Raw genomic sequence first — 25,955 nt, 5'->3', positions numbered from 1 at the left:
GCGACCTTATGTCAAAGTATTGCTGGCAAACAGAATGCGCTACTCTCTTTAGTTACAGGATTCTTGGTAATACCTTGAAGAGATACAATAAAGAGTTTCTCTAACAAATCATTTCTTTAAGTGTCATTGTCTAGAAGTTACAGACATGCCCTCCATGACAAACCCCTGAATCAAATCCAGAGATTACAACCCCCTGAATTGAAGGGGAGGGAAGAGGAAGGAGGAGGAAATAGGAGAAAAGAGGGATGAGAAGGAAGGAGAAGAGGAGGAAGGAGGAGGAGGAAGGAAGAGGAAGGAGAGGGAAGGAGTAGGAGGGGAGGAGGAAGGAAGAGGAAGGAGGAAGAAGGAGAGGAGGAAGGAAGAGGAAGGAGGGAGGATGAGGGGAGGGAAGAGGGGAGGGAGGAGGAAGGAGGGGATGGGAGGAGGAAGGTGGAGGAAGGAGGTGGAGGAGTTCTGTAGAGAGTAGGAGAGTGATTAGCTGGGTTTTGTGATCACTGATCTGAAAGGAATCAACAGACCACCACATTGCGTCTACCTATTCCACCTTTTCAAGTACTGAGATTTGGGCAAAACATCTTAAATAAACCTTCCACCCTATGCAATATAAACATTTTAAATTAGCCTTCCACCTGTCATATAAACATCTTAAATTTGCCTTCCACCCTATGCAATATAAAGTGTTGCTGTATGCTTTGTTGTTTTCTCCAGGACCCACAATTCATCTGTTGACTGGAGGCCCTGGGAGAAGGCAGCTAGCCATGCCTGGAGCTCTCCCTCTATCTCAATCTCCCTCTCCCTGGCTAGCAGCAGGCCTCTCCCTCTCCCTGGCTAGCAGCAGGCCTCTTCCTTTGCCTGGCTAGCAGCAGGCCTCTCCCTCTTCCTGGCTAGCAGCAGGCCTCCTCCTTTCCCTGGCTAGCACCAGGCCTCTCCCTCTTCCTGGCTAGCACCAGGCCTCTCCCTCTTCCTGGCTAGCACCAGGCCTCTCCCTGGCTAGCACCAGGCCTCTCCCTCTTCCTGGCTAGCACCAGGCCTCTCCCTGGCTAGCACCAGGCCTCTCCCTCTCCCTGGCTAGCACCAGGCCAAGCGAGGCCATCTGCTCCCCTACAATAGGGCCCTCTGCCATCTCCACATGCCTCTCTCCGTGGCCACAGCCAACTACATGGAAATGTACGAGATACACATAGAGCTCTATTCATCCCTCTCCCACCCCATGAGACCATGGACGGTTAATCGCAGTCACATCTGCCACAGTTGCTTCCAAAACGTTTGTTGGGCTGGATGGGAGGGGGGAGAAAGAGAGTGGTGTTTGGTGTGTGAGGTCTTGTTCTGAATAAAGGTCAACTTAAGCTCCCCCCCCCATCCCCCAAACAAAGAGCAGAGGTGCAAGTACATGCAATTGGTATTTTGATATTTTCATATTCATCACATCCACCTCGACACGTTGGTACCATAATATAACAGCCGAAATGTCAGAGTGACACAGATTATTAGCGCAAACAGAACTACCGAGAGAGAGAGAGGGAGAGACAGAGAGAGAGAGACAGAGACAGAGACAGAGAGACAGAGACGGAGAGAAGAGGGGATGGGAGGAGATAGGGAGAGAGAGAGAGAGAGAGACAGAGAGAGAGACAGAGAGAGAGAGAGAGAGAGAGACAGAGAGAGAGACAGAGAGAGAGAGGAGAGGAGAGAGAGAGAGAGAGAGAGAGAGAGAGAGAGAGAGAGAAAGAGAGAGAGAGACAGAGACAGAGAGAGAGACAGAGAGAGAGACAGAGAGAGAGAGAGAGAGAGAGGAGAGGAGAGGGGATGGGATGGGAGGAGAGAGAGAGACAGAGAGAGAGACAGAGAGAGGGAGAGACAGAGAGAGAGAGAGACAGAGAGAGAGAATTTTGGATCGGGCATTAATTCTCTCTTCTGTATGTCTGTCTGTGTCCACAGACGACTGCAAGACGATCCGGTTGCCAATAGTGACCATGTTCACAGTCAACATTCCATTTAAGGAGAGCACAAAGGAGGACCAATAGTTCTGTGGTGATTTGCAACATTGGTCAACGCCAACGGTGACGGATGGATTCAGACGTTCAGACGGATTTAGTTCGTGTTCAAGTCGATCTTTACACAAAACCCACATTGACTCGGAGTGCATTCAAGACTTAACTGAGTTATACAAACCTGCCATAGAAAAAATGGCCAAAGAAAACTTGCCATAGAAAGTGCCATAGAACTCAAGACAGCTCTACAGTGTTTTTTTGCCTGTTCGACATGGTCTTGAATAAGACCTGAATAATAGTTCATTCAGACTGCCAAACAGACGATGTCAGACATTCGGCTCATTGACAGGAGCAGTTTCCTCAGTTCCTGCTGCCTGCGGGGCAGATGACAGGCAACTGTTCCATGGGAGAGTTTTATGAACCAGCTGAACTTCAGCGTAAATGTCCCATTGTTAATCTTTCCTCAATCTGCTGTTGGAAGGGAAAATGGAATGGCCCAACCTTTGGTGAATGAGCAGTACTGTAAATAACAATTATAACCCGTAATAAAACAGTATTGTATAATATGATGAAATATACTACATTTACTCCACATCATTTTTCTAAAGGGCACATATTGGTTTATTATCTCTCAGCAGTACTCCTCCTAGAGCTGCCTAGTGTGTGTGTGTGTGTGTGTGTGTGTGTGTGTGTGTGTGTGTGTGTGTGTGTGTGTGTGTGTGTGTGTGTGTGTGTGTAGGAGGTTGTCTATGTGGGAAGACAACGTAGGCACCTTTGCATAACGATTACATCATATAAACCAACCTTACAGTTATGTGTGATTGCAAATCCCAAATACCAAGTGACTTAGAAAGCTGCTCAGCACGTCCCACACAGCCAAAATATGTCCTGTATGTGGACTTTGTGGAGAGGCCAGAGGAACGCAAGGAGAAGGTTGGAGCGACGTTGATGGATGGTTGTGACTGACCTGTTTTGCGGCAGTCCCAGCATCTTCTCTCTTGGTGCATCCACGAGAGATCCACTGTGCTGTCACTGTCTGTCCCCTTAACTCTCCTGTCAAAGACACAAACACAGGAGGTCAATGAGGAGCAAGACAGATTCATTACCACACAGGAGGTCAATGAGGAGCAAGACAGATTCATTACCAAACAGGAAGTCAATGAGGAGCAAGACAGATTCATTACCAAACAGGAAGTCAATGAGGAGCAAGACAGATTCATTACCACACAGGAGGTCAATGAGGAGCAAGACAGATTCATTACCACACAGGAGGTCAATGAGGAGCAAGACAGATTCATTACCAAACAGGAAGTCAATGAGGAGCAAGACAGATTCATTACCACACAGGAGGTCAATGAGGAGCAAGACAGATTCATTACCAAACAGGAAGTCAATGAGGAGCAAGACAGATTCATTACCAAACAGGAAGTCAATGAGGAGCAAGACAGATTCATTACCACACAATAAGAGGGAAACAGAGGGGTTGTGGCTCTCAAGAAGGTTATAAAGGAGTTATATAGAGGTTTCCAGAGATTGTTTCATTTACTGATCTATAAATGGCTAATTAATTCAGATTAAGGTTGTTTGTTCTCCGTTTTTTTTAGATGTTTTGAATGAGGGTAACTATAAGAGTGGTTACGGCTTGTGGATGACAGTGGGTAGCAGGGGAGGGTATTTGGTATGCAACCATAATGCTCTGTGTTGCCTTTGTGCCGTGGCCTACGACTAACTAGCAGAGGGCATTTCATCCAGACTATCCACAGAGGAAAAGTCCCTTGAAAAAAAATGCATTGAATGTGAATGAGTCAAGGTCCAGAATGAGTCAAAGTCCAGACTATTTCAAGGTCCAGAATGAGTCAAGGTGCAGAATGAGCCAAGGTGCAGAATGAGTCAAGGTGCAGACTATTTCAAGGTTCAGAATGAGTCAAGGTGCAGAATGAGTCAAGGTCCAGAATGAGTCAAAGTCCAGACTATTTCAAGGTCCAGAATGAGTCAAGGTCCAGAATGAGTCAAGGTCCAGAATGAGTCAAGGTCCAGACTATTTCAAGGTTCAGAATAGGTCAAGGTGCAGAATGAGTCAAGGTGCAGAATGAGTCAAGGTGCAGAATGAGTCAAGATGCAGAATGAGCCAAGGTCCAAACTATATCAAGGTCCAGAATGAGTTAAGGTGCAGAATGAGTCAAGGTCCAGAATGAGTCAAGATGCAGAATAGGTCAAGGTGCAGAATGAGTCAAGGTCCAGAATGAGTCAAGGTCCAAACTATATCAAGCTCCAGAATGAGTTAAGGTGCAGAATGAGCCAAGGTGCAGAATGAGTCAAGGTGCAGAATGAGTCAAGGTGCAGAATGAGTCAAGGTGCTGAATTAGTCAAGGTCCACACTGAGTCAAGGTTCAGAACGAGTCAAGGTTCAGACTCACAACACGTGAATTATAACTGGAGAACAAATTAATTACAGTCAAGATTGTTGTAGTCATAAGAAACAGCGACCTTGAACTAAAACTGTATATAATAACTCTCCACTGCCTTCTCAAACATTCCTCCCTCCACTTAAACCGTGATGATGATTGCAGATGGTCAACAGCCATTTTTTGGGGGGCGGAGCGAGACGGAGAGAGAGACTTGACATGATGACTACATTACATCCAGTGAATCTCTAGCCCAATCAGAGGCCACAAAATAACACTTCTGTTGTCCCCCCGGGTGCACGTTTTGTTTTTTGCCCTAGCACTATACAGCTAATTAAAATAATAAACTAATAATCAAGCTTTGATTATTTTAATCAGCTGTGTAGTGCTAGGGGGGGTGGGGGTACAGGACCGAGTTTGGGATACACTGCTATGGGGAATAGGGTGCCATTTTGTGCGAAGCCAGTGTACTACTGTCAGAAAAGACACAATATATGTGTTGTTCTTTATAATTATAACCTAGGTAGCTATTCTCTGTAACGTGAGTCATGGTCATGTTCGTGCTGTATGCTGAACATCAACAGACACATTCATGTCTTATTCAAAGGGTCATTGTATCAGCTGAGAAATCAAGGTCTACTCTCCTTTCCTTTCCTATCATGTATTTTCCATTCCTTTCCTCTCCTCTCATTTCCTTTCCTCTCCTCTAATTAACTTTCCTTTTCTCTCCTCTCATTTACTTTCCTTTCCTCTCCTCTGATTTCCTTTGCTCTCCTCTAATTTCATTTCCTCTCCTCTAATTCCCTTTCCTCTCCTCTCAGTTCCTTTCCTTTCCTCTAATTTCCTTTCCTCTCCTCTCAGTTCCTTTCCTTTCCTGTAATTTCCTTTCCTCTCCTCTCAGTTCCTTTCCTTTCCTGTAATTTCCTCTCCTCTCTCCCTCCATGTACCACTGAATGAGAGAACCCCCCTGCCTGTGGATGCAAACCCAGAATCATCCTTCCAGGAAATGAAAAGGAACAAACTTGGGCATGGTGAGGATAGACCCCTCGTTTGTCTGAGTCTAGCCCCACAACTATCGTCTGCTCAATCTCTGGCCTACTGATTGAATGAGTCACCGCCGGGGCCAATCAGGCGGTGCCGGGTCATTAACAAGAACCCTTGCATAGAAGACGCATGGAAATAAATAGGCTTATCATTATGCTGCATTATGGTCAATACAAAATCAACACTGTCACTGTGGCAGTTAAATAGAGGAGAGGTGTGGGTGTGGAGAGAGAGAGAGAGAGAGCGAGAGAGAGAGGGGGGAGGGAGGGAGAGCGAGAGAGAGAGAGAGATCGCCGATTGAATGATTCCTGTCTAGATGGGGAAATAGCCGGTGCTTGATCAGAAAATGAGAGGTTTAAGACATCGCTATTGTGAGGCCTTGTTGTGGGAGCTTTCTGCACCACTTGGCGTGATGAGACCTAAGTATGTTATGTTCAGCCTTATCATGCACATCCCAGTCATTCTGAATCAGAGATAAACATCTAATGTTTTTTGCTGTGCTGATGCTGTTGTCCCTGAAGCAGATAACATTGGCAAGTCTCTACACAGACAACTAATCAACACTCTTTGATTTGAATACAAAGTTCCCGGTGTGTGTAATTAAGTCGAGGCACCAGTCCATGATGGCGAAGCTGCAAACACCAGATACCCTGCCCTCTACCCCCGCAGTCGCCATAATTGTGCATTTTTGCCTTTAAGTGAGTGGCTTTTGGGTCGAGGGCTCTCTGAGAAAGACAATGGCCGCCCAGCAAGAGAGAGAGTGCCTTTGTATTGAACCTCTTTCCACGTCTGTGTCAGGTACCGCTTTTGAAAGCACATCCAAACCACACTGCAAACGGTCTCAAAACACCTTGTTAACCACTGATGGACATCCATTAACAGCCTCTTATATCGGAATATGTTCACTCTCCACAGTGTATTTCTACATAACACCTACTCAGTCAGAGCTTTGCGGGGGGATTTGTATGTGAGCCACACAGGGTTTTTAGTGTGGGGTTGGTGGATATCATAGCTCACCCACTAGGCGACTTTGGCTTTTTAAAATATGAATTCAGATAATCCCCTCTGTGTTACCTCAAGGGGGGTTCAGATCAAATGATTCGCTCCCGGTTAAGGTCACCAATTAATAACTGATATGAGTGAGAGGACTCTATAAATGTCAGCAGTATTTTCCCTGTACCTTCTACAGGGAAGTATTACCACCATAACATTTGAGTCTTTCGCCATCAGAATTGGGAAGGTGAAATACAATTGAGTGGAACAGGACAGGAATGTCACGGAGCACCCGACCTGGGTAACAAATAGTATTGACAATCACTTCAAATACTTTATCTGGGTTTGATTGAGCTTGCCTGGCGCAAAAGGAACCAATATCTGTCCAATCGAGGCAGACTAATACAAACGCTCAAAGTATTTGAAAGATTTCAAGTAGTACTTGAACGCAAGTCTACACGGAGCATCCCTCTGGTTGCCTGGATGGGGTCTGTTTTTGTTCTCCTTTTGTGACCTGACTACCAGACCTCTGATCTGTCAAAAACAGTAGGGACTCACCCATCTCTCCCCTCCAACACCCACCCCAGCCATATCCTCTCTCTCCCCTCCCATAGATAAACCTCCAGAAACATCCACACTGCAGCTCTATAGCAGCCTCACCAGTTTCAGGGTGGTTAATACCGACTCCATTTTGGGGCTTTATGAAATGGACCTCTAATGACCATAGATGTACTATTGATCTGTTGATTGATCAGCTGTGGGATGTGTTGCGTCTGTGAGTGCTTCCCAGATCTGTCTTAGTGCCTGGTTTTTCTCTGCAGAGGCACTTAGGGAAATCTAAGTGACAAAGGTATGATCAGAAGCAGTTAGATATGCCTTCTAGAATACCACTTTGAACTGCTGAGGCGAAACACTTCAAATGAAGGAAATGACTAAAAATGAGTGCCCAGAAATCCACCTTCCGCAAATCCTGTCTTACTGTAAAACTAGCTTGTACAGGAAGTTGCACATATGTTATAAAAAATTGCCTGGTTGAATAAAAACCAGACGTCAGACTCCAAACCAAGACATTTTAAGCTATGGCACAATCAAGTAACCTTTCCCGAGACCAGAAAGCGTGCATTGGCTCCCCAAACAAATACCTACACTTTAGCGCAGTGGGCTAACAGATTCTTCTAGCACGCAGGAGACCCAGTGTTCAAACCCAAGGTCGGTCACACAAGCAACAGCATACAGTAGGAATATACTGTGCCAGGCTGCCAAGCTCCAGAAATGCCACAGCGACTCCCCTGCTCTGTCATTAAAGGCATATTCTCTGCAGAAATCATTAACCCAGCGTAATGGCTTTCGCACACCGCATTAGAGAGTGGAGGGGGAATGGGGTCCTCCATCACTATTGCCCCCCAAAATGATGGACCGCAGCTAGACGAAGGCTCCGGGGCGGTTAATGAACGCCCAGCGCCCAGTCAACAAATCACCACTTTTCCCCTTTCTATTCTTTCCATCTCTCTGTCTCTGTCTCTCTTCGCAGGCAACACTTTCAAAGGGACCTCAGTTGAGGCTTTTTCAATTACTGTGTGTGTGTGTTTGTGTGTGTGTGTGTGTGTGTGTGTGTGTGTGTGTGTGTGTGTGTGTGTGTGTGTGTGTGTGTGTGTGTGTGTGTGTGTGTGTGTGTGTGTGTGTGTGTGTGTAATAAATTACAGAGCATGGAATCTCTCTAGGGTTAAATAATCTCTAGTTACAGGGTGTGGAATCTCTCTAGGGTTAAATAATCTCCAATTACAGGGTGTGTAATCTCTCTAGGGTTAAATAATCTCCAGTTACAGAGCATGGAATCTCTCTAGGGTTAAATAATCTCCAGTTACAGAGCATGGAATCTCTCTAGGGTTAAATAATCTCTAGTTACAGAGCATGGAATCTCTCTAGGGTTAAATAATCTCTAGTTACAGGGTGTGGAATCTCTCTAGGGTTAAATAATCTCTAGTTACAGGGTGTGTAATCTCTCTAGGATTAAATAATCTCCAGTTACAGGGTGTGGAATCTCTCTAGGGTTAAATAATCTCCAGTTACAGGGTGTGGAATATCTCTAGGGTTAAATAATCTCTAGTTACAGGGTGTGGAATCTCTCTAGGGTTAAATAATCTTTCATGTCTGCCTCCTCTCTCTCTCTCTCTCCAAGCTTGTTCATGGTTGTATTCCAAATGACACCATATTCCCTATATAGTGAACTACTTTCGACCAGAACCCTATGGGCCCTTGTCAAAAGTAGTGCACTATATAGGGAATAGGGTGTCATTTGTGACGCAGACAAATGTCTCCTATTACTGCTGTTAGTACAGCTGGTTGTGCTTTATGTCTGTGTGTGTATGGAGAAGTAAAGTGTGCGGTACAGTATGTCAGGGTTGTTTCCTGCCCTCTTCTAGTCCACTCAGACAAGGGCTTGATTAGATGGAAGTAAAAAGAAAGCGTGCTCAGAGAAAATGTGTAGGTCGTACATGTACTGGTGTTGTAGGTCGTACATGTACTAGTGTTGTAGGTTGTACATGTACTGGTGTTGTAGGTCGTACATGTACTAGTGTTGTAGGTCGTACATGTACTGGTGTTGTAGGTCGTACATGTACTGGTGTTGTAGGTTGTACATGTACTAGTGTTGTAGGTTGTACATGTACTAGTGTTGTAGGTCGTACATGTACTAGTGTTGTAGGTCGTACATGTACTGGTGTTGTAGGTCGTACATGTACTGGTGTTGTAGGTCGTACATGTACTGGTGTTGTAGGTCGTACATGTACTGGTGTTGTAGGTCGTACATGTACTGGTGTTGTAGGTCGTACATGTACTGGTGTTGTAGGTCGTACATGTACTAGTGTTGTAGGTCGTACATGTACTAGTGTTGTAGGTCGTACATGTACTGGTGTTGTAGGTCGTACATGTACTGGTGTTGTAGGTCGTACATGTACTGGTGTTGTAGGTCGTACATGTACTGGTGTTGTAGGTCGTACATGTACTGGTGTTGTAGGTCGTACATGTACTAGTGTTGTAGGTTGTACATGTACTAGTGTTGTAGGTTGTACATGTACTAGTGTTGTAGGTCGTACATGTACTAGTGTTTTAGGTCGTACATGTACTGGTGTTGTAGGTCGTACATGTACTAGTGTTGTAGGTCGTACATGTACTAGTGTTGTAGGTTGTACATGTACTAGTGTTGTAGGTTGTACATGTACTAGTGTTGTAGGTCGTACATGTACTAGTGTTGTAGGTCGTACATGTACTAGTGTTGTAGGTTGTACATGTACTAGTGTTGTAGGTCGTACATGTACTAGTGTTGTAGGTCGTACATGTACTAGTGTTGTAGGTTGTACATGTACTAGTGTTGTAGGTTGTACATGTACTAGTGTTGTAGGTCGTACATGTACTAGTGTTGTAGGTTGTACATGTACTGGTGTTGTAGGTCGTACATGTACTGGTGTTGTAGGTCGTACATGTACTGGTGTTGTAGGTTGTACATGTACTAGTGTTGTAGGTTGTACATATACTAGTGTTGTAGGTTGTACATGTACTAGTGTTGTAGGTCGTACATGTACTAGTGTTGTAGGTTGTACATGTACTAGTGTTGTAGGTTGTACATGTACTAGTGTTGTAGGTTGTACATGTACTAGTGTTGTAGGTCGTACATGTACTAGTGTTGTAGGTCGTACATGTACTAGTGTTGTAGGTTGTACATGTACTAGTGTTGTAGGTTGTACATGTACTAGTGTTGTAGGTTGTACATGTACTAGTGTTGTAGGTCATACATGTACTAGTGTTGTAGGTTGTACATGTACTAGTGTTGTAGGTCGTACATGTACTGGTGTTGTAGGTCGTACATGTACTGGTGTTGTAGGTCGTACATGTACTGGTGTTGTAGGTCGTACATGTACTGGTGTTGTAGGTTGTACATGTACTAGTGTTGTAGGTTGTACATGTACTAGTGTTGTAGGTTGTACATGTACTAGTGTTGTAGGTTGTACATGTACTAGTGTTGTAGGTTGTACATGTACTAGTGTTGTAGGTCGTTCATGTACTAGTGTTGTAGGTTGTACATGTACTGGTGTTGTAGGTCGTACATGTACTAGTGTTGTAGGTTGTACATGTACTAGTGTTGTAGGTCGTACATGTACTAGTGTTGTAGGTTGTACATGTACTGGTGTTGTAGGTTGTACATGTACTAGTGTTGTAGGTTGTACATGTACTAGTGTTGTAGGTCGTACATGTACTAGTGTTGTAGGTTGTACATGTACTAGTGTTGTAGGTTGTACATGTACTAGTGTTGTAGGTTGTACATGTACTGGTGTTGTAGGTTGTACATGTACTAGTGTTGTAGGTTGTACATGTACTAGTGTTGTAGGTCGTACATGTACTAGTGTTGTAGGTTGTACATGTACTAGTGTTGTAGGTCGTACATGTACTAGTGTTGTAGGTCGTACATGTACTAGTGTTGTAGGTCGTACATGTACTAGTGTTGTAGGTTGTACATGTACTAGTGTTGTAGGTCGTACATGTACTAGTGTTGTAGGTCGTACATGTACTGGTGTTGTAGGTTGTACATGTACTAGTGTTGTAGGTTGTACATGTACTAGTGTTGTAGGTCGTACATGTACTAGTGTTGTAGGTTGTACATGTACTAGTGTTGTAGGTCGTACATGTACTAGTGTTGTAGGTCGTACATGTACTAGTGTTGTAGGTTGTACATGTACTAGTGTTGTAGGTTGTACATGTACTAGTGTTGTAGGTTGTACATGTACTAGTGTTGTAGGTTGTACATGTACTAGTGTTGTAGGTCGTACATGTACTAGTGTTGTAGGTCGTACATGTACTAGTGTTGTAGGTCGTACATGTACTAGTGTTGTAGGTCGTACATGTACTAGTGTTGTAGGTCGTACATGTACTAGTGTTGTAGGTCGTACATGTACTAGTGTTGTAGGTCGTACATGTACTAGTGTTGTAGGTCGTACATGTACTGGTGTTGTAGGTTGTACATGTACTGGTGTTGTAGGTCGTACATGTACTAGTGTTGTAGGTTGTACATGTACTAGTGTTGTAGGTCGTACATGTACTAGTGTTGTAGGTTGTACATGTACTGGTGTTGTAGGTTGTACATGTACTAGTGTTGTAGGTTGTACATGTACTAGTGTTGTAGGTTGTACATGTACTGGTGTTGTAGGTTGTACATGTACTAGTGTTGTAGGTTGTACATGTACTAGTGTTGTAGGTTGTACATGTACTGGTGTTGTAGGTTGTACATGTACTAGTGTTGTAGGTTGTACATGTACTGGTGTTGGGAAAATATAAAAGATAGAAATGGCCTAAAACCATGAGCTCATCATAGGAAAATGTTTGATGTTGAGCTAACTTCGCCAGTGCATTCTTTTCCAAATACGTAACTGCAATTTAAAAAAAAGCTGTATTCTCATTGCATTACATTATTAAGAACTAAAATACATGAATAAGAACTAAAATACATTACTAAGAACTAAAATACATTACTAAGAACTAAAATACATTACTAAGAACTAAAATACATTACTAAGAACTCATTATTTTGTTTTACTCCACAGGAAGAGTAGCTGCTACTTTTGCAACAGCTAATGGGGATCCTAATAAAATACCTAATGCCAAATACGGTTTAAGTAAACACATGGACAAAATCTCACCAAATAACTTTTGGCACTAATGCACACTTAGGACTTGGGAGAGCCATTAGGAAACTAAAGTACTGATGAAGGAGAAAACTCTTGCTTTCTCACACCCTTGTTTCCCATCCCCCTTTCTCGCCTCAGAATTTACCTCCATGTTGTTTTTCCACATTGATTGAGACGAACAAAAGGAAGAAACCAAGTGAACCATGGGAAAAAAAAGCAACGGATGGTTCCTCTTGACATAGTGTCCACGAGAAGGTCACAGAGGAGGACAGACAGGATAGGATGGTTTCTCTTCACATATGTGACTGATCACCTTGATCCGGTCTTATGTTGCAACATTTGAAATTGTGTTTTTTTGCATTATATAAAAGCAGATACACAGAACTGCAAAATGGTATATCATACACTGCATTTAAGGAACAATGTGAAAGCAATTCTGCTTTGAAAGATGATAAACTTGTAACCCCACTTTTGAGAAAATGGCCCTTGAATGTTTTGGTACCTACTGGAGAGCTCTTCTTTGTCTATGCCCATTCAGCATTGTTCACAACCTCTTAAGTTTTAACCCCACCCATCTCTTTAAGGATTCACATGTGAGGTCATGTGCTAAACAGTGTAGTAAAGATTAAGACTAAAAGTGGTAAAAGTAGTAGCCTACAATAACGACATATTCCAAGAAAGTGTCCAGATACAAATATTTAATAAATATTAGATGATTCTTACCCAGAAACACTTGTATAAATTGATGGGTCATGTGAAAGAAATGTTATATCCCCCAGCCACATCTAGCTAAGTGGATGTGTCTCTACCGAAGGTGTCAACGATACAGCCAGATGGTTACTTGCATAGTAGCAATATCAGAAATAGATAGTGTCAATATAAATAATATAAATAACAAGTGTCAATGCCAGTAGAGAAAAAACTAAATAATATACAGTATGTAGAACAATATCAATAACCATGTCAGTGAGAGGTCGTAGTTACAGTGGAAAGAAAAAGTATGTGAACCCTTTTGAATTACCTGGATTTCTGCATAGATTGGTCATCAAATTTCATCTGATCTTCATCTAAATCACAACAATAGACAAACATAGTGTGCTGAAACTAATAACACATAAATTGTATTTTTCTTGTCAATATTGAATACATCATTTAAACATTCACAGTGTAGGTTGGAAAAAGTATGTGAACCACTAGGCTAATGACTTCTCCAAAAGCTAATTGGAGTCAGGAGTCAGCTAACCTGGAGTCTAACCAATGAGATTAGAGACGTTGGTTAGAGCTGCCTTTCCCTATAAAAAACACTCACAAAATGTTAGTTTGCTATTCGCAAGAAGCATTGCCTGATGTGAATCATAACTCGAACAAAAGAGATATCAGAAGACCTAAGATTAAGAATTGTTGACTTGCATAAAGCTGGAAAGGGTTGCAAAAGTATCTTCATCAGTCCACGGTAAGACAAATTGTCTATAAATTGAGAAAGTTCAGCACTGTTGCTATTTTCCCTAGTAGTGGCCTTCCTGTAAAGATGACTGCAAGAGCACAGCACAGAATTAACAATGAGGTTAAGAAGAATCCAAGAGTGTCAGTTAAAGACTTACAGAAATCTCTGGAACACACTAACATCTCTGTTGACGAGTCTACGATACGCAAAACACTAAACAAGAATGGTGTTCATGGGAGGACACCACAGAAGAAGCCACTGCTGTCCAAAAGAAAACATTGCTGCAAGTCTGAAGTTTGCAAAAGGTCACCTGGATGTTCTACAGTGCTACTGGCAAAATATTCTGTGGACAGATGAAACTACAGTTGAATTGTTTGGAAGGAACGCACAACAGTATGTGTGGAGGAAAAAAAGCACACCGACATCAAAACCTCATCCCAACTGTAAAGTATGGTGGAGGGAGCATCATGGTTTGGGGCTGCTTTGCTGCCTCAAGGCCTGGACAGCTTGCTATCGTCAATGGAAAAATGAATTCCCAAGTTTATCAAACATTTTGCAGGAGAATGTTAGGCTATCTGTCCACCAATTGAAGGTCAACAGAAGTTGGGTGATGCAACAGAACAACGACCCAAAACACAGAAGGAAATCAACAACAGAATGGCTTCAACAGAAGAAAATACGCCTTCTGGAGTGGCCAAGTTAGAGTCCTGACCTCAACCCGATTGAGATGCTGTGGCATGACCTCAAGAGAGCTGTACACACCAGACATCCCAAGAATATTGCTGAACTGTGCAGGTCTGATCGGAAACTCCAGAAAACGTTTGGTTGGAGTTATTGCTGCCAAAGGTGGGTCAACCAGTTATTGAATCCAAGGGTTCACATACTTTTTCCACTCTGCACTGTGAATGTTTACACAGTGTGTTCAATAAAGACATGAAAACGTATAATTGTTTGTGTGTTATTAGTTTAAGCAGACTGTGCTTGTCTTTGGTTGTGACCTAGATGAAGATCAGATCAAATTTTATGATCAATTTATGCAGAAATCCAGGTATTTCCAAAGGGTTCACATACTGTTTCTTCCCACTGTATATGCATACAACCAGGAGTAAAGTGGCTGAGCAGCGGGATAAATAAAAAAATAGTAGCAGCAACGTACAGTATGGCGTGTGTGTTAGGAGAGAGTCATTTGAATAGAGGCACTGCAGATAGTGCTGATGACTGGTCTGTCCGAGCCACGCATGAAGAAGAAAATCTATATTCGGAGAGCCTGTTTCTGTCCTGCCCTTGACTTTGGTGCAGGGCATGTAATGTCCATTGATTCTTTGTCGCAAAACTCCCTGATCTTCTCAAAAAGATAAGTTTGTCTAGCTGTGTCCAGCCGAGGTGGTGCTTGTACAGGCAGACCATCTATGGGAGGAAGGATGTCAGCGTTGCGCAGCAGCTGAAACCTGGTCTCGACTGAGTCCGAATGCTCCTTGGCGACAACAACACCAGGCTCCAGAGCATCAAAGCTGTAAAACAGAAAATAACAAAAAAAATGTAGAAGACATTAAACTTTGCACAACAAGAAACTGAAGATCTCATACAACACTGTGTTCTACTCCCTTCACAGAACAGCGCAAACTGGCTCTAACCAGAATAGGAAGAGAAGTGGGAGGCCCCGGTGCACAACTGAGCAAGAGGACAAGTACATTAGAGTGTCTAGTTTAAGAAACAGACGCCTCACAAGTCCTCAACTGGCAGCTTCATGAAATAGTACCCGCAAAACACCAGTCTCAACGTCAACAGTGAAGAGGCGACTCCGGGATGCTGGCCTTCTAGGCAGAGTTCCTCTGTCCAGTGTCTGTTCTTTTGCCCATTTTAATCTTTTCATTTTATTGGCCAGTCTGAGATATGGCTTTTTCTTTGCAACTCTGCTTAGAAGGCCAGCATCCCGGAGTCGCCTCTTCACTGTTGACGTTGAGACTGGTGTTTGCGGGTACTATTTAATGAAGCTGCCAGTTGAGGACTTGTGAGGCATCTGTTTCTCAAACTAGACACTCTAATGTACTTGTCCTCTTCCTCAGTTGCGCACCGTGGCCTCCCACTCCTCTATCTATTCTGGTTAGAGCCAGTTTACACTGTTCTGTGAAGGGAGTAGTACACAGCGTTGTACGAGATCTTCAATTTCTTGGCAATTTCTCGCATGTAATAGCTTTAATTTCTCAGAACAAGAATAGACCGACGAGTTTCAGAAGAAAGTTCTATGTTTCTGGACATTTTGAGCCTGTAATCAAACCAACAAATGCTGATGCTCCAGATACTCAAGTCTAAAGAAGGCCAGTTTTATTGTTTCTTTAATTAGCACAACAGTTTTCAGCTGTGCTAACATAATTGCAAAAGGGTTTTCTAATGATCAATTAGCCTTTTAAAATTATAAACTTGGATTAGCTAACACAGCGTGCCATTGGAACACAGGAGTGATGGTTGCTGATAATGGGCTTCTGTATGCCTATGTAGATATTCCATAAAAAAATCTGCTATTTTCAGCTACAATAGTCATTTACAACATTAACAATGTCTACACCGTATTTCTGATCAATTTTATGTTATTTTAATGGACAAAAAAATTGCTTTTCTTTCGAAAGCCAGGACTTTTCTAAGTGACCCCAAACTTTTGAACGGTAGTGTATATAGTGGGGGTTTGTTATTAAAAAAAATAGTAAGAAAATGGTGTATATCTATCTATCTATCTATCTACTTAATCAGTATAAAGGAGGAAATGTTGCTTACTTGTTGATCAAATCCAAAGCTGTAATGCATCCTGATGTCTTTTATTACTGGTCTGTAGGGCCCCCCAGAGACAGCTGCAGGTCTTGACAGGTGGTCTTGCAGTCAGCAACCATCTTCTGGTAGACAGACCACTCACTCTGAACAAGTGCTTGCTTGGGCCAGCTCTCTTTTTGATGGGAGGCATTAGACCATTCTCCTTGTATGACTGGTGGAGGAGAGTCAGGTGTGTTCTACTAATGCTGAAAGACAAATTCCAGATACAAATATTTTAGCATTATTGTACAATACATAGCCGTAATCACCATTAGACACACCTGGCTAACTTGATTGGGCATGTAATCATCTGGCAAAGTCTTTTGATTAGACATGTAGCTAGCTACCTAGCTAAACAATTAACCCCAATCCATAGAGTATTAGCAATACAAACCGATTGTCATAGCTAGCTAAAGTTAACCAAATAGGTTCAATGTTAGCTAGTTAGCTAGCTAACATTAGGCTATAACTAGCAATGCAAATGGATTTCTGAGATAATATTACCACACAAAACATCACACGTAATGTTAGCCAGCGAGCCAGCCACTTAATTTTAGTTAGCTAGCTAACAGTAAGCTTTAACTTGCAATGAAAACAACTTTCTGACAAAATTAGAAACTGATAATGTCTGAAACTGTAGATAGACTCTTACCCGTATACATGGATGAACACTTCACGGTAGACTGCAACCCCTTTCATTTAAATAAGACGTCCTGTGTTGTTTCCGTTTTGTTTGTACAGCTTGCTTGGCCTGTTGTGTCAAGACACTTTGATTCACATCGTTTGATTCCTTTTCAGAGTCAGAGAGAGTTAGCATGGTACTATCGTCCTCCTGAAAAGTAGTCCATGACAACTTTTTCCTACAGACTTTTGTCGATAGCGCCTGATAAATTCAGGGTAGCAATGTTATTGAGAGCAGTAGCGACACATTTGTAGTTCTCCATGGCTAACGTTATATCTTTCAAACTGCAGTAGAAAGGATTATTAGAAGAGGACTGGCCACCCCTCATAGCCTGGTTCCTCTCTAGGTTTCTTCCTAGGTTTTTGGCCTTTCTAGGGAGTTTTTCCTAGGGAGTTTTTCCTAGCCACCGTGCCTCTTTCACATGCATTGCTTGCTGTTTGGGGTTTTAGGCTGGGTTTCTGTACAGCACTTTGAGATTTCTAACGTTATATCTTTCAAACTGCAGTACACATAACAAGCAGCTCATTTTATAGACAGAAGATGATACATGGCGGACCAATGTCCAGCCCATTCATTATCTCAGCCAATCATGGCTAGCGGGAAGGTTTCTACTTTTTCTTAAACTTTATTCGTATTTACAGATGGCATACAATTAAATGTTTATTTAACAAATGTATTGATATTTACAGATGGCATACAATTAAATGTTTATTTAACAAATGTATTGATATTTACAGATGGCATACAATTAAATGTTTATTTAACAAATGTATTCATATTTACAGATGGCATACAATTAAATGTTTATTTAACAAATGTATTCATATTTACAAGTTTGGTATTAAGGCACATGAAAGTTAAAATGTTCAAGAAGGCATTTCTGACAAAAAAAACACATTTTGATAAAAAAATGTAAATAAACGTTCAAATACCTCTCCTGTGATGCCGTGACTTGCGACATACGCCTAGTTTCCTGAAACAAGTCACATATGTCCATGAGAATATCCCAGAGGAGGACAGACAGGATAGGATAGTTTCTCTTGACATATGTCCATGAAAATGTCTCAGAGGAGTGTCATTATTGGAGGTCTCGGCGTCGCTTTGACCGTAGTGACACATCGTCCTGCCGGGTAACTGACCCATCTTTCAGTGAGTTTGGGTCGAAAGACAAAGGTAACAGCCAAAGTGACAGTATTCACCCAAACTGAGACAACCTAAATTGATTGACGCACAAAATGGCTTCTGTGTTTCCACAACGCTGTTACTATCTGTGTGAGGATCGACGCTGGAGACGAGAAGCAGGTAGAGGGAGTGAACATTTAATAAAGAATGGACATGAAACAGAATGGGAAAAGCGTCTGGACAGGGGGAAAATAACAACATCAATGCTGACACAGGGAAGAAAATGAGGAGCAGACAGATATAGAAGGGAAACAAAGTAATGGGAGTCCAGGTGAGTCCAAAATTGTGCAGCTGCGCGTAATGATGGTGACAGGTGTGCGTAATGAAGGGCAGCCTGGCGCCGTCGAGCGCCAGAGAGCGGGAGCAGGCGTGACTATCTGATCTGAATGCAATTGCAATGTAATGATTTAAATACATGTTAATGCAGTGGTTTTACTTGACTGATTAATCTAATGTAAAGTATTCCATTATAACATACTTATATCTGTGAATGGTCATAAACGCAACATAATGGTTAAAAATAACCTTTTTGAGCCTCGTTATTGTTATTTGTATTGCGTTACTATTTTTCCTTTTCATTTATTGAGCAAATTTTTACTACTTACTTCTTCTTTTTTTACTCTGCATTTTAAGGGCTCGTAAAGTAAGCATTTCCACGGTCCACACCTGTTGTATACGACGCATGTGACCAATACAATTTGATTTGATTTTGGTTTGATTTAAGAGGTGAAATGAATAACGATGAAAGGTGTCATCTCCCCTCGCTAGACTAGACACTCACTCCAGTGACCCACTGTTTTGAAAATCAAACTTTCAAATCAAGACCAGTGCCAGAAAATATTTTTTACGGAAGAGAGAAAAAAATATATATAATCATTATTCTTCCCATGGCTGCAGCGTTGGATTTGCTTCAAGACATTTCTTTCAGCCTAAAAATGAACCTGCCTTGTGCTGACTCACAGCCTGCTCAGTCCATGTGATTCAGAATAATGACGATTCACTCATTTGTAATCATCTGGAGCACACAGGCAGAGTTCATTACCAGCAATGCTTTCTGCAGTACACAATTTAGACTTAATGGACTATGTGGGGAATAACAGAAAACAACAAAAATTATGCAGCAGGCAAACTGTTTTTGTCTTTTTTTTTTGTAGTCAACTGAGTCTGCTGAAGGAGAGCGCTGCTAGCCAAACCCAGTCCTGTTTGGTTTTACCGAATGGACTTGGACAGGACAGATTGTAGAAGTAACATCTACTTTAAAGTACCATGAAATGAGGCGACCTACCTGCTCCACTGCCTGCCCAACATGCTCCTGTCCCCCCGACCTGCCTGCTCCACTGCCTGCCCAACATGCTCCTGTCCCCCGACCTGCCTGCTCCACTGCCTGCCCAACATGCTCCTGTCCCCCCGACCTGCCTGCTCCACTGCCTGACCAACATGCTCCTGTCCCCCGACCTGCCTGCTTCACTGCCTGCCAAACATGCTCCTGTCCCCCCCGACCTGCCTGCTCCACTGCCTGCCCAACATGCTCCTGTCCCCCGACCTGCCTGCTCCACTGCCTGCCCAACATGCTCCTGTCCCCCGACCTGCCTGCTCCACTGCCTGCCCAACATACTCCTATCCCCCCGACCTGACTTCTCTCAATTCAATTTCAATTTAAGGGCTTTATTGGCATGGGAAGCATATGCTTACATTGCCTAAGCAAGTGAAATAGATAATATTCAAAAGTGAAATAAACACTAAAACATTTACAGTAAACATTACACTCACAAAAGTTCCAAAAGAATAAAGACATATCAAATATCATATTATGTCTATATACTGTGTGGTAATGATGTGCAAAAAGTTGAAGTACAAAAGGGAAAATAAATAAATATAAATATAGGTTGTATTTACAATGGTGTTTGTTCTTCACTGTTTGCCCTTTTCTTGTGGCAACAGGTCACAAATCTTGCTGCTGTGATGGCACACTGGTATTTCAGCCAATAGATATGGGAGTTTATCAAAATTGGATTTGTTTTTGAACTCTTTGTGGGTCTGTGTAATCTGAGGGAAATATGTGTCTCTAATATGGTCATACATTTGGCAGGAGGTTAGGAAGTGCAGCTCAGTTTCCACCTCATTTTGTGGGCAGTGTGCACATAGCCTGTCTTCTCTTGACAGCCAGGTCTGCCTTCAGTGGCCTTTCTCAATAGCAAGGCTATACTCACTGAGTCTGTACATAGTAAAAAATGTCCATAATTTTGGGTCAGTCACAGTGGTCAGGTATTCTGCCACTGTGTCTCTCTCTGTTTAGGGCCAAATAGCATTCTAGTTTGATCTGGTTTTTGGTAAATTCTTTCCAATGTGTCAAGTAATTATCTTTTAGTTTTCTCATGATTTGGTTGGGTTTAATTGTGTTACTGTCCTGGGGCTCTGTGGGGTCTGTTTGTGTTTGTGAACAGAGCCGCAGGACCAGCTTGCTTAGGGGACTCTTCTCCGGATTCATCTCTCTGTAGGTGATGGCTTTGTTATGGAAGATTTGGGAATTGCTTCCTTTTAGGTGGTTGTAGAATTGAAAGGCTCTTTTCTGGATTTTGATAATTAGCGGGTATTGGCCAAATTCTGCTCTGCATGCATTATTTGGTGTTTTACGTTTTACTTCTAAGCTCTCTCTTTCTCTCTCTCTCTGTCTCTCTCTCTCAAATGCCTAAACCCATCTGACTACTTTCTGTCTCTCTCTCTTATTACCTTGTCAGTGTTTTATCTCTCCTATCACCCTCTACATCTCAGTGTTTTATCTCTCCTATCACCCTCTACATCTCAGTGTTTTATCTCTCCTATCACCCTCTACATGTCTCTGTGTTTTATCTCTCCTATCACCCTCTACATCTCTCAGTGTTTTATCTCTCCTATCACCCTCTACATCTCTCTCAGTGTTTTATCTCTCCTATCACCCTCTACATCTCAGTGTTTTATCTCTCCTATCACCCTCTACATCTCTGTTTTATCTCTCCTATCACCCTCTACATCTCTCTCAGTGTTTTATCTCTCCTATCACCCTCTACATCTCTCTCTGTGTTTTATCTCTCCTATCACCCTCTACATCTCTGTGTTTTATCTCTCCTATCACCCTCTACATCTCTGTGTTTTATCTCTCCTATCACCCTCTACATCTCTCAGTGTTTTATCTCTCCTATCACCCTCTACATCTCTGTGTTTTATCTCTCCTATCACCCTCTTCATCTCTCAGTGTTTTATCTCTCCTATCACCCTCTACATCTCTCTCGGTGTTTTATCTCTCCTATCACCCTCTACATCTCTCTCGGTGTTTTATCTCTCCTATCACCCTCTACATCTCTCAGTGTTTTATCTCTCCTATCACCCTCTACATCTCTGTGTTTTATCTCTCCTATCACCCTCTACATCTCTCAGTGTTTTATCTCTCCTATCACCCTCTACATCTCTGTGTTTTATCTCTCCTATCACCCTCTACATCTCTGTGTTTTATCTCTCCTATCACCCTCTACATCTCTGTGTTTTATCTCTCCTATCACCCTCTACATCTCTCAGTGTTTTATCTCTCCTATCACCCTCTACATCTCTGTGTTTTATCTCTCCTATCACCCTCTACATCTCTGTTTTATCTCTCCTATCACCCTCTACATCTCTCAGTGTTTTATCTCTCCTATCACCCTCTACATCTCTGTGTTTTATCTCTCCTATCACCCTCTACATCTCCCAGTGTTTTATCTCTCCTATCACCCTCTACATCTCTCAGTGTTTTATCTCTCCTATCACCCTCTACATCTCTGTGTTTTATCTCTCCTATCACCCTCTACATCTCTGTGTTTTATCTCTCCTATCACCCTCTACATCTCTCAGTGTTTTATCTCTCCTATCACCCTCTTCATCTCTCAGTGTTTTATCTCTCCTATCACCCTCTACATCTCTCAGTGTTTTATCTCTCCTATCACCCTCTACGTCTCTCCTACTGTTTTCTCTCTATCCCACAGGGGACCATGAAGAAGCAGGAAGAGAGAGGAAGCAAGAGGATACTCCAATGAAGCCTCCACTCTGCCTGGGTCTCTCTGTTAACCCAGCAAGCTGTCACTAAGGGCTTTAGAGGGAAAACAATGAGAGAGGTGACATATATCTGACAGGTCTTCCTGCGGCGTGTGAGATTGAAGAGAGAAAGAGTGAGAGAGAGAGAGCAGAGGGGAGAGATGAATATCACAGATATAGAGAGGCTCCATGGTCACTAACTTCTGATGATTGGTATCACTGACTTGTGATAATTGGTATCACTGACTTGTGATAATTGGTATCACTAACTTCTGAGGGGAAAATCAACTTGTTATCTCAGATCTGGATCCTTCACACTAATGTCCATGCCTTTACGCGTTGTTTGACACAACTCTTTTCCCGGCAATATTTGTATGGCACAAAGTGCAGAACAATATCTGTATGGCACAAAGCGCAGAACAATATCTGTATGGCACAAAGCGCAGAACAATATCTGTATGGCACAAAGTGCAGAACAATATCTGTATGGCACAAAGTGCAGAACAATATCTGTATGGCACAAAGTGCAAAACAATATCTGTATGGCACAAAGCGCAAAAAATATCTGTATGGCACAAAGCGCAGAACAATATCTGTATGGCACAAAGTGCAGAACAATATCTGTATGGCACAAAGCGCAGAACAATATCTGTATGGCACAAAGTGCAGAACAGGCGATAAGACATAGTGGCAGCTTTCATCCTGTCTTGTTCGTTACACTGCCCTATTCCAATCACATACTGTTCACAGTGATTTTTCTCCTCTCCCCGTCTCTCCTTTTCTCCTTCTTTCCCTCAGGTGCATAACCAGCGTACGTGGAGAAAGAACTGAGAGCACACAGCACATGTTCGCTGATATGGCGTTACTGGCAAAATGGCATCAGATAATGGTCCACAATTCCCTGCTCTCTCTGCCTGGGTCTCTCTGTCTGGGTCTCTCTGCCTGGGTCTCTCTGTCTGGGTCTCTCTGTCTGGGTCTCTCTGTCTGGGTCTCTCTGTGAAACGTTGTTTGTCGGGGGAGTAAGGGGGTGAGGCAGGAGGTGTTGCGGGAGAAGACGGGTATGGTGGATGAATAGGGAATAGAGGTGGGAGGGGTGTGGAGGCGCTGGGGGAGAAGACAGGTATGGTGGATGAATAGGGAATAGAGGTGGGAGGGGTGTGGAGGTGCTGGGGGAGAAGACGGGTATGGTGGATGAATAGGGAATAGAGGTGGGAGGGGTGTGGAGGCGCTGGTGGTGGGAGGAGAGGAGGATGATCTGCTGCCTGGCGTTCCATTCCCACCACCCCGGGCCATGGATCTTCCAACAGCCGCCGTTTCTCTCTGGCTCTGTGTAGCGGACGAATGAGGCCGTTTGGAACGGAAGCAGGAGGACGGCCCTGCTTCTCTCGGCGAGTCAGGATGTCTACACGCTTAGAAAAATTGTGCTATTTAGAACCTAAAATGGTTATTTGGCTGTCCCCATAGGAGAACCCTTTGAAGAACCCTTTTTGGTTCCATGTAGAACTATTTTGGTTCAAGGTAGAATCCTTTTGGGTTCAATCTAGGACGACCCTTTCTACATGGAACGCAAAAGAGTTCTACCTGGAACCAAAAAGGTTTCTACCTGGAACCAAAAAGGGTTCTACCTGGAACCAAAAGGGGTTCTACCTGGAACCAAAAGGGGTTCTACCTGGAACCAAAAGGGGTTCTACCTGGAACCAAAAAGGGTTCTACCTGGAACCAAAAGGGGTTCTCCTATGGGTACTCTGTAGAACCCTTTTTGGTACTCTCCCACTCAGCGTCAATGCAGAGGGCCTGTAAACAAGGTGGTGTTTCTGGCTTCTGGCCTCTTCTCGCCATCCATGATATTCAAGTGCTAAAACTCATCAGCCAAAGTAAAGTGTGCTCCAAAGGGAAAGTGGCTTCTTGTCTACCCTGACATTGCTTAACGAGAGTCCACGACTCTTTGCTCACCTCGTTTTAGCAATGAAACTTTCCTTAAGAGACAGTAGCAATGGAGCTTCACCACTGGTGTGTGTGTGTGTGTGTGTGTGTGTGTGTGTGTGTGTGTGTGTGTGTGTGTGTGTGTGTGTGTGTGCGTGCGCCAGGATAATGGCTGGATAGGTTCAACTCTACATGGCAATGTGTAGGTCTCACTGTAATAACAAACTACAAAGCCAATCTGAAAAAGACCTATGAAAGTTTTGCGCTGTAAAGCCGTGTGGCTTTATTCCAAACTTGACAGTGGGAACTGGAAAATAGTATTGATGGGAGAATACAGCCTCCTCTCAAGCACTCAGGTTATATAACTTGGTAATGGTTTAAATAACTACTGGCACATCATCCTCCTCCAATACCGTTATAGTGTGATTATCTGTTGTGTAAGAGAAGAGTTGAAATCCAGTTCATCTCTCAAGTGGTTGGAAACTTTCCTTGAACCGAGAGAACAAATACGGGGATGGAGGCCATACATGGGGCATCATAGTGGGCTACATATCCTGATATGAGGCTTTTAGAAAAAGATGTACACTCTAACAAAAACGGTTTCAAAAGGGTTCTGAAGCTGTCCCCATAGGAGAACCCTTTTAAGTTCCAGGTAGAACTCTTTTGGGACCCAAAATGGTTATACCTGGAACCATAATGGTTCTACCTGGAACCAAAAGGGGTTCTTCAAAGGGTCCTCCTATGGGGACAGCAGAATAACCCTTTTAGGTTATAAATAAAACCTTTTTCTCTAAGCATGTACTCCCACCTACACACTGTTCAACTCCCCTACACACTGTTCAACTCCCCCACACACTGTTCAACTCCCCTACACTGTTCAACTCCCCCACACACTGTTAAACTCCCCTATACACTGTTCAACTCCCCTACACACTGTTCAACTCCTCCACACACTGTTCAACTCCCCCACACACTGTTAAACTCCCCCACACACTGTTAAACTCCCCTATACACTGTTAAACTCCCCCACACACTGTTTAACTCCCCCACACACTGTTAAACTCCCCCACACACAGTTCAACTCCCCTATACACTGTTCAACTCCCCTACACTTTTCCAACTCTCCCACACACTGTTAAACTCCACTACACACTGTTAAACTCCCCAACACACTTATCAACTCCCCTACACTGTTCAACTCTCCCACACACTGTTCAACTCCCCAACACACTGGTCAACTCCCCTACACTGTTCCAACTCTCCCACACACTGTTCAACTCCCTCACACACTGTTAAACTCCCCCACACACTGTTCAACTCCCCCACACACTTTTAAACTCCCCTACACACTGTTAAACTCCCCTATACACTGTTAAACTCCCGTACACACTGTTCAACTCCCCTACACACTGTTCAACTCCCCTGAAAACTGTTAAACTCCCCCACACACTGTTCAACTCCCCACACCCTGTTCAACTCCCCCACACCCTGTTCAACTCCCCCACACACTGTTCAACTCCCCCACACACTGTTCAACTCCCCTACACACTGTTAAACTCCCCCACACACTGTTCAACTCCCCCACACCCTGTTCAACTCCCCCACACCCTGTTCAACTCCACTACACACTGTTAAACTCCCCTACACACTGTTAAACTCCCCCACACCCTGTTCAACTCCCCTACACACTGTTAAACTCCCCCACACACTGTTCAACTCCCCCACACCCTGTTCAACTCCCCTACACACTGTTAAACTCCCCCACAC

At 43.2% G+C, this 25,955-nt stretch overlaps 1 protein-coding gene across 1 annotated transcript in view; it reads right to left on the bottom strand.

Annotated features, from left to right (window-relative positions):
• Positions 1–25,955, bottom strand: part of adam19a (ADAM metallopeptidase domain 19a) — a gene marked incomplete in the record, with an annotated part of 166,688 nt that overhangs the window by 130,360 nt on the left and 10,373 nt on the right. Inside the window, 1 exon segment of the mRNA XM_029759770.1 lies at positions 2,956–3,041. Within this exon segment, the coding sequence (XP_029615630.1) occupies positions 2,956–3,041 (86 nt within the window).

This window comes from Salmo trutta, chromosome 8 (assembly GCF_901001165.1).
Source record: "Salmo trutta chromosome 8, fSalTru1.1, whole genome shotgun sequence".
In the NCBI taxonomy this organism is placed as follows: Eukaryota; Metazoa; Chordata; class Actinopteri; order Salmoniformes; family Salmonidae; genus Salmo; species Salmo trutta.
The sequence above is the reverse complement of the archived record's forward strand: the minus strand, read 5'-3'. Positions and strand labels throughout refer to the sequence as shown.